We start from the raw sequence: 9,780 nt of genomic DNA, 5'->3' as shown, positions 1-9,780 counted from the left end.
CCACTGAGAACCAGACCACTTTGTGATCCACCAAGCACCACAGACGCACTTAAAGCTGATAAGAAACGGAAATGAATATGACAGATGTTTTCAAAACTAAACCCCCGAAACAAACATGCTGGACAGTAATGTTATTCTGAAACGTGTCTAAAAATAATATTTAGATGAGATAGAATGTGACGGAAATGGCAAGAGGAACGCGAAACCTAGGCTACTCTCTCTCTCTCTCTATCTCTCTCTCTCTCTCTCTCTCTCTCTCTCTCCTCCTCCTCCTCCTCCTCCTCCTCATTCCACAGAGTGGCAGCGCTGGCATAGCATCATTCAAAAAACCCTGAGCTGAGCTGGAAACGAGCTGTGGCGGCTGTCTGTGCGCACCTCTTCCCTCAGATCCCCCCGGGGCCGTCATATAGCCGGTAGGCGTGCGGCGACAGAACCTGGCACGACAATGCTATTTTCTGATGCGCTTTCAGTTATTTCAGCTGTAAATGTGTAACCTAATTCTTTCATCTCCTGCTTCTCCCTCTCTAGGTGAAAAGAGAAAAAAAAGAAAACCCAACAGGATAGATGAGACAGGAGATCTGCGCTCATCCTGGGCACAGCGTGAGAAGGTACAATTATTTGAGGAAAAATAATAAAGCTCCTGTCCTCATCGGCCCTGCGTTGGGACTGGGAAGGGACGGGACCTCTGCGCTGTGAAGAGTCGCTCCTGTGCCGTGCAGCAGTGCGCTGACAGCAGCCACAGATCCAGCAGACGCACTAAAAAAGGCAGGAGGAGATAAAGGAAGGTGGAGGATATTTTACGCACAGCAGCACTCAGTAGCTCTCTTTGACACGCGGCCACGCACAGGGAGTCTCCAGCTCCGTTTCGGACTCAGCACAGTCGGATTTGCACTTGACTAAGTCCACATACAACAATCGGCTGGGATGGATTCCTTCATCATAGCGGCTCTGGTAGTGTGCTCTCTAACGGCACCAGCCTATGGGGACAAAGGGACCAGCAAAGCCCGGAGTTGTTCGGATATCCGGGTGTTTTATAGCGGGAAAGGATTCTCTCTGGATGTTGTCCCCCAGTCTGAAATATCAGGTAAGCTCTTCCGAGACACAGCCTGACCTAAGTGTGCTGCGGTCGTGCTGTGCGCTCTAAACCCGATCTTTACGTCTGAACCCAAACACGCTTTCAGGATCATCTAGCTGTCCAAACATTACACTACATTAACTGTTTAAAATGATATCATAATATATGGAACACACAGCACCATGGAGTTGCTATAAACTCATTGCCACTGAGAACCGTAATCCCTCTGCAAGTCCCCCCACAAGGAATGTTAGTCTATTTTGGGGCCAAAGTCGCACCTGCAGTAGCACCATTTACTGTATCCACACTAAGTGTTGGTTACATTGGTGATCTGACAGATTCTGAATGAGCCTGAAAATGAATGATTGCAGGTTTGTGAGCACAGTGCATCATTGCAAGACTCTGTAACTTAAAATTATATCTTGTTAACCACAAGCTCAAAATTGAGTATTTTTGTAGTTTATTTTGAGCGAGCAAACTCAGTTTCTGTCTTTTTTGTGCCTTTTAAACCTGTAGTCTCGCACTCACACCACATGGTAGAGGAGCTCTACCTCTCGGCTATCTCTCAAGATGAAAAGCTGCTTTGAAAAGATATTAAGACAGTGCAGACATGTCACAGACAATCAGGCCGTTTGATCCCCTGATCAAAAATACGCGAAAGTCCCTTCGAATTCTCTCACACTTGACATTTTTGCAAACAGATGCAGGATCAGCACCTCTCCTTCTGTTCCTGTTTCTCAGTTTTCCTGTCAGTCTAAACTAAGCTGCTACCCCTGAAGTCGCTCCCTATAGCTTTCATCTTCTTTAAGATGTCTTTGAGCTGGAATCTCTAACTTAAATAGCCAGCAAACTCCCTTGACCATGGTGCTGGATCCACGCAAATACAATGTTGCTCACTGTGTCATTCATGCCCTGATGTCAGACAGTCACAAGTCCCTGTGCAGATCAGATGATTACACGTGTGCCTCCCCAGGAATTCAGTGCAATGCTTTGACACACACACAGAGTTTACTGCAATTTCAGGTTCTACAGTTACAGTATCGTGCATGCATGGGCAGAACAGCAGACTGTGCGTGCTTGCACAACCGCGATCCTGTGCATAGATTCAAAGAAAATCTCACTCATTTTTGAACTCACATCCTTTTTTATTTCTCTGTCCCAAAACTGCGAAATCAGTGAATGTGAAGAACTGTTTTCTGAAAGTAAAGAGCAGAACGTAAAGCATTAATATTTTACCGGCAAGAAATGAGCGTGGAGGCGCGCAACGTACATCTGAACGATTCTTACTGCAACACTGCTACAGTCTCATAGCATGCCCACTTCTCAGAAAGCCCCTCCAGACTCTGCGTCAGTCACCTTCTCCATGTGGTTCAATTCATTTTCCACAGACTGCTCCGCCACTGTGACAGCAGATAAACTCTTCTCCCCTGCGAAGACAGCGATGTTTGTCTACTTAGTACACGCTGAATGGCACTGAGAGATACAAGGGTGACTTTTTGCAGTATTCACCTAAAGGTCACACACTCAGGATGATCCTAAAGTAGAAACTGCTCTATTTTCTGATAGCATATGAGCTCTCACACCGCACAGCAGAAAGAGCATTGTGTCCTGACAGACATAGCATGTGATGTGCTGTGGGTTTTGCTTTTGAGCTTGCAGATTTGACGTGATTTTCCTCTGGTTTTGAGTTAAGATGAGCCACTAAGATGCACAAATGGAACATTAAGAGCACATCTGGGAACATAATATCTGATGCAAAGATACGCAGTAGAACTTTCCTAGTGATTGCACTGATAGGATAGAAGAGATTATAAGATTTGAGGGTGGGGCAGTAATGTGATGAAACTGTTAGCTCATGTCATCACGCCATACATCATAAGGTAGTGAGGGCGAAGTAGTAACCGGACACTTCTAATTTAATTGATTGACCATACTGAATAAATCATTTGACAGAATTAACGCCAGCCCCGGCCCCTTAGAAATCCCCTTTTCTTTCAAATGTCTGTAATCCATAATGCGTTAAAGAGCAAATCTGTCTTGTCATGACACCACCAATTCCTCTTGTTTCAATCAATGATGTGGAGCTTACTTAAGTCTGGGGTCAATGCATTCTCAGTAAGAGACAAAATAAGCGAGTGAGGCAGACACTGGGGGGCAGGAAGAGGTAGAGATAGAGAGCCGAGAGAGGAAAAGGGAGATAGAGGAAAGGGGTGATTTGGCTCTGACAATATTTCTCCCCGTGTCCCCGTCTCTTGGCTCTCAAGCATAAATAACCGCTCATCCGCTCCAGTCTGGCATATTAAACACCTTAGTAAAATATGAAAGCTTTAATTTATGCCTCCAATTTATGAGCCACCCGAATGTTGTGGACGATCCCTGACATTTGCAGAAGGATAGTTCCTGCTGTGACACCGGGGCCTGATCAACCTAATGTATTGGCTGGGCCTGACTCAAGGTCGCATGCTGAGCACATCACCCCGATTCAGCCAGGGACGAGAAGGCGAGACGGCTGCATCCCAACTCTGAAAATGATGTCCAGTCACAGCACTTTTGAATCCTCCTCGATGCTGCTGCACAGCATGTGAGATAAAAGTCCTTAGCGAATTTATTATTATGCAAATAAAGTCGGAACAAGGTCTGCAAGTAATATGCATCGAAAGGAAGTGTGCCTCTCAGCTGATGTGTTCTCATAATGTTATTAAAGTTTAAATTTCTACTTTTTACTTTCAAACGTCCATTTGAATTATGAACTTTTCTGAACATTTCCATCCAGATCAACGACCCCATCCCACATCACCGTCCCTGTTTGATTATGCTCAGTCAACGGTGAAAAAGATTCTGAGATATTGCTTTCACGTCGATGCGCCTCATGTAACAACTTGGATAGTCCCCTGTTCTTAAGTGATTTTCCCTGGAGACAAAGCCACATGGAAGAAGGCTATTGAGTAAAGGGTGAGCTGTTTGTTATCATTGTGTTGAAGCGCTGTTTACTGGACCATGGCAACAGTATCAGCTGAGCAGAAATGAAAAGCGATGGTTCACAAGTGATCATGCGAACTGATTGATGCTCTTTAAATGAGCACGATGATGCTAGTTCAACTCCGTCGAGTGTAATCATTTGTGGAAACAGCTTTTTGTGTTGGTGTTTACCAAAAATGGATGATTGATTTTTATGAGGCTCATCTGTCTCCTCCCTGCACTGCCCCCTCCCTGTCCCACCCCATCATTACAGTCGTGATGACTTATCTTTTATCTTTCAGGGGATGACATTCTTCATCTCTCTGTTTCTCTCTCTCTCATCGGCTCTTAAAGAGAGAGGCGCCAGACACTCTTTGAAAGCAGCTGGCAGCCAATGAGTGTTTGAGTCTCAATGTCATATAAGCCTATACAAAGAGACAAGCTGCATGAGACATCTGCAGGAAGGCTACAACATTTCGCTATGGCATTGGCTTTCCCATGCTGTATTTGTGTTGTTGTTGATTGCTGGTTGCTACAGGCTGACTATGAGTCGCTCAGGGCTCTGAAGTGTCATCTCTAACCAGTGTTTGGCTAATGATACAGTGGGATTGCTGCTCACCAGCCTGCTAGGAACTGCTGTTGACTGAGGACTGACTTGTGGCTGGAAACATGGGCTGATCAGTATGGTAGCCCACAGTGAAAAGCATGGGAATGTTTTGAACTCAGCAGCCCGACTGTGAATTTGGGTCTCGAAATGTCTAATAGTTGTAGCGTTGCAGCTTGAACAGAGCAGGAGTTTTCACACACTGGGTAGAGAGTCTCCCCTGGCAACACTGTCACCTCTTTGACTGAGGGTAATGATAAGGTAATGGCTGTTAGTGTGTTTGCTGCCCCCTACACCGCTTTCTAGCCAGAGGTTAAATGGAGATATGCGTCCTCTGCCAGCATAAAACAGAGCTGGTCAGCTAGAGAGAGTGTGTGAAACTAACTACAAATCAGCAAAAATGCAAAGTTTTGTTCAGAAATATACTGGAAACTTTCTGCACTGATCAAATTAAATGAAATACTTTCACTTTTTGGAAATTTGACTTTTAATTTCTTCCTAATGGGCATACAAGCACCCAACTCTCAGAATCTACATGATCTGCAATCCAAATGGCCCTCCTATATGAGCGTTCATAGTCCAGACTGAAGCGCAGGCAGTGTACAGTGTTGTATGTATCCAAGATCTTAATCTGCGTGGACTTACACAGTATCTGTATATCTACCACCAGTTGTCGTTAGCTCCTGTCCGTCCCCCCTGTGAGGCTGTTGACCTGTGGTGGCACCTCATTCTCCCCTCAGCAATACACTCTCATGCTAGTTAAGATTATGAAAAATATGTTCACAGTGTTATCCATTATTTAGTAACCTTTTAGAAGGAACATTGCGCTGTTAAGTGATGCTGAGCTGAATTGTTTCTTTGCCTGTGCAAAGAGTAGTGTGTCATGGTAAATATATATATATATATCTCCTGTGGGGAGTAATTTTTGTTTAATGTAACCATCCTTTAATTTTCAGCCTCTCAGCATACTTTCAGACAAACACCTTATCGCATAAATGTGATGGCAAGTTTTCATGCTTGTGTTCAAATTCTTTTTTTATAATAAAGTTGTGAGCACTTTTTCCCCCATTATTAGATAGAATATAGTAGAGGCAGACAGGAAACAAGGTGAGAGAGAGGGTGGAAGGACATGTAAAGAAAAAAGAAAGTCTGGGACCTGGGATATTGCAATTACATGGTTAGCAACTTAACAGCCTGAGGCACCTGGACAGCCGTGCCTGGGTCATTTTTATGTAAATGCTTTGTTTGTTTAATTTTCACAACACTTCCAATGTAGCACAACTCTGACTTGAATGCCATTACGGTAATGTACAGCACAGCCTACACCAGCGCAAGGTTAAACAAATGCATGCAAATGTCTTGTCTGCCTTCTTCAAGTCCTCACTAAATTCATCTTTTATGCACAGAGAGAAATAAGAAAAAGGAAAACAAAGCAAGAATAAAACTAATAACCACACCAATAATAACCATGCAGCATACATTCCATATTTACATTTTCATTGGCACAGACCAAACTTAACCATAAATAGTAAATACTGTATGCGTGTGTGTGCTGAGATAAGATTGCAGTGTTGTCATTGTGGCTGTTCTGGACAGTAGCCTTATCTCCATCCCATTAATATCCCCGCTGATGTGGTGTTCGCATTCTCCATACAGTGGATAACTAATTGATCGCACTGAATTACATATTGCCGCCCTGTGAATGGAACTCATTAACTGCGTTGGAGATAAGAGGGCCAAGGCTTATTTGAAGGTTAATGTCAGCCTAAAGCCCCGTGCATCTGTTGGTCTTCCTCTACAGACAGATTAAAGCAAAAGCAACAGTTGTTTCTGTATCACAGTGTGCAGGCTCATAACTCTGCTGCAGTTTAAAGTGTGTGAATCCCTGCATCTGGGCTCCTGTCTGTGCCTGTCCATGTGTATCTGTGTGTGTTTCTGAGTGTGCATGTCTCTGTGTGTGTGTGTGTGTGTGTTTGCCTGCCAACTGAATTTGCTGGAGTTGTTAAAATGCTGAAGTCAGTAAGAAGCCTCTTGAAGCATTAAGCCATAATGGGCTGCAGGGAGCATGAAACAGACCACAGTGTGTTTGATGTTCACCATAGAGGGAGAGAGAGAGAGAGAGAGGGAGAGAGAGAGAGAGAGAGGGGGCCGATGGACTGCTGACTGTGACTTGGGCTGCCCTGGTCTGCTTGGTTTTGCTTTTCCCTGCTCCGCCCTGCGACAGGCTATATGTAGGAAAAAGAACACAAAGAAGAGAGACGATGGAGTTGAATATGGTCAACAGCAAAATCGCTCCTTTTAAAAACGTGCTCCGTCCTTATGTAATCGTTCGGGCCTGATAGGAACACAGAGAACGCTCTATGTCCAAACATGTTTGGCTGCTCTGAACTCTGCATAGTGTGGGAACCTTTTCACAGTTTGCACACTTACCTTTTTGTTCGCACAGATCATTAAGAAGTCATCTTAAACTGACTCATTTCTGGGGAAAAGATTTAAGGTTGTACAGAAAGCAATTTTCCTCCCTGTTTCCTGTAAAAAAAAAAAAGGGAAATAGTCAAAATTGAATCATTTTTTGACAGGTGGATGTAAGAGCTGACAATTTCCCTTCTGTTTCTGATGACTGGAACAGTTTACCTTAGTGTGTAAAAGGTGGGACATTTCTAGAATATAATACACGACCACGACAAGCATCAGCTGCCTCCTCCGACCAGCATGCACTTCAGCTGGTACCACACCTTTCTTTTGTCTCCTCATGTCTTTTGTTCCCTGTCACTTGTCTAATGTGAGAGTAGGAGTTCGCACGTACAGCCCTTCCTTGGTAAGTGTGTGCACACACACACACACACACACAGATGACAGCAGCACAGGCCAGTCTTTTTTTGGCACCACAGGGGGTTGCAGTGTCATTACAACAGGCGTTTGTGTGCGTGTGTGCGTGCGTGGGTGTGTGTGTGTGTGTGTGTGTGTGTGTACGTGTGTACGTGTGTGGCGTGGGCCGCATGTGCGTTGTTCCTCTGAGGGCTGTAGTGTGTTGGTGTGTGACTCCTCTTTTGTCTTCAGAGGAATTGGCCGTGTCAAAGGGAGAATTATTCCCTCATCACAGCAAGCCCCTTCACTGTCTCTTGTTGTTTGTGTGTGTGTGTGTGTGTGTGTGTGTGTGTGTGGGTGTGTGGGTGTGTATGTGTGTGGGAGGTGCGCAGATGTGTGTGCATGCGTCCAGTGTGTGCAGAAGTGACAGAGAGTTGTGTGTGTGCTGCAGATGTGTGATGACTTCTAAGGTCGTACGTTAGAATGCTATTAAACTGCTTCCTTTTCATTTGCTGCCTTTGTGTGTGTGTGTGTGTGTGTCTGTGTGCGCGCGCACGCGAGTGTGCGTGCATGTGTGCCTGTTAGCTGGCGTTTTCATTTTGCCCTTTCATCAGTTATGTAAATGTGTATGTTTGCCACCCCCAGCTGTTGTGGCTCATGTCCCCTCCAGCGGTGCTTTCTGTAGGCTAGGTGAGTATTCGAAGTGACAAGAAACTGGCTTTAGCTCTCAGCGTGGCTTCGCTTCTGCTCCAGCTACCTCTCCTCTTGCTCTCCCGCTGCTTGACAGATGGTACGGGCCCAAGCTGGGACGCCCACTACCATATTAAGTGCGGGCACGCAGTATGAACTTTACAGGGTGACACGCCCTACACCAACACACACTTTTGCAGCTGTGGACTTGAGTGTTTGTTGGGAGACTTTCATTCTTTGGGTCCGACACATGCCAGAGGGGAAATCCCATGCCTATGACAACAAATCCAGCAGGCCCACTGGGACAGAAAACACACATGCATGGGGTTGAGTATTCATTAGATTTTAGTAATTCTGATTATTGATTCAGATTGTTGTTGAACCCTTTTTTTGGGTAACGGTAAGTTTGGGAATTTTCAGGAAATCATTCTCATAAATATTGAGGACTGCTGTAATATTTATACCTTTCTTATTCAGGTAAAATAAAGAAAAACATTAATATTCTCTATCTTGTTGCACACGTTAAATGTTAATGGTTTTATGTTGGGTTTGGACTCACGATTATTTTAATTATTAATGAATCTCTTGGCTAAATCTCCCAGCAGAACAAAGACAATTAGGAGATTGATCAATTAATCAGTCAATGCAAGCTATTTTGATACTGGCTTAACAGTTTCAGTCATCCTTGTTTCAGCTTCTGTTTCATTTCAAAAATCTTTTTCACTGATTTTCAACCAAGAGGCATGGCACAGTTTAAATGCTGTTACGATGGCAGGTTATATTCTTCAACATAAATCAGGAACAAACCTCAGACTTCCACTCCCACCCGCCCAGATGGGTCACTAACAAACCAAAGTCTGCACACGGTGACTAACTCAATGAACGAGTAGGATCAGGATCAGCTAATTCTGGGGCATTATGACTGGAAAGCACTCTGTTATTTTACATTATTTGTGTGCAGCGATTCCATTTTACTCACACGAGTGTCTCTTGCGAAGCCCATGCCACAATCTTTCGCGCTTCCCCCAGTTCTGATGCAGTTCTCAGCGTCCAGTATAATTGCCAAAGTAGATGGATATTCTGATGGAGACAGCCTTCAGGCTCCTATCTCTCAAATAGAAAAAAGAGGAAATAGGAATTGAGGAGATGAGAGATTGGGCCTGTATATAAAAAGATAGGAATAGGTGATAAAATCAGTAAGGAGTCATCTAACTGTTGAATGCCTGAAATGTGTCCAGCACCTCGCTGCTCCGCCGCCTGGCATGCACGCCACAGATTTAATAAAGATAGGACACAAAGGCACAACAGTACACATATCCCCTCAACTACACACTTCCCTTTGATAAGCAATCACTTCTGCTGTGCTCTGTTCAGCAGTGGCCCTTTCTTCCACACACAGGTTGTTATTAAAAAACACTGCAGCTCACATCCGCAGAATAAAACACCACAGGAGTAGCCGGACTGCGAGCTATCAAGCCCGCTGTCAGCGTATGTGTTTCTGCATGCGTGAGGCGGAGATCCCAGGTGTTTCAAGACTTGTGAGTATCTTCTTTGTCTCCAGTTTTCTCTCCCCTGAGGTGCAAACGTTATTCTCCGTAATCTCTTCCAAACTAGGAACACATTCCCTTACACGGGATGCAGAGCA

At 44.6% G+C, this 9,780-nt stretch overlaps 1 protein-coding gene across 1 annotated transcript in view; it reads left to right on the top strand.

Moving 5' to 3' along the window:
* Nucleotides 1-287: 287 nt before the first annotated feature.
* The window catches only part of gpc1b (glypican 1b), a 64,480-nt gene continuing 54,987 nt past the window's right edge, over nucleotides 288-9,780 (top strand). The window contains exons 1-2 of the mRNA XM_076744776.1: nucleotides 288-413; nucleotides 529-1,084. Coding sequence (XP_076600891.1) covers nucleotides 925-1,084 — 160 coding nt within the window. The 5' untranslated portion in view covers nucleotides 288-413; nucleotides 529-924. The remainder of the gene's footprint in view (nucleotides 414-528; nucleotides 1,085-9,780) is intronic.

Source organism: Chaetodon auriga, chromosome 12 (genome assembly GCF_051107435.1).
Source record: "Chaetodon auriga isolate fChaAug3 chromosome 12, fChaAug3.hap1, whole genome shotgun sequence".
Classification (NCBI taxonomy): Eukaryota; Metazoa; Chordata; class Actinopteri; order Chaetodontiformes; family Chaetodontidae; genus Chaetodon; species Chaetodon auriga.
The sequence above is the reverse complement of the archived record's forward strand: the minus strand, read 5'-3'. Positions and strand labels throughout refer to the sequence as shown.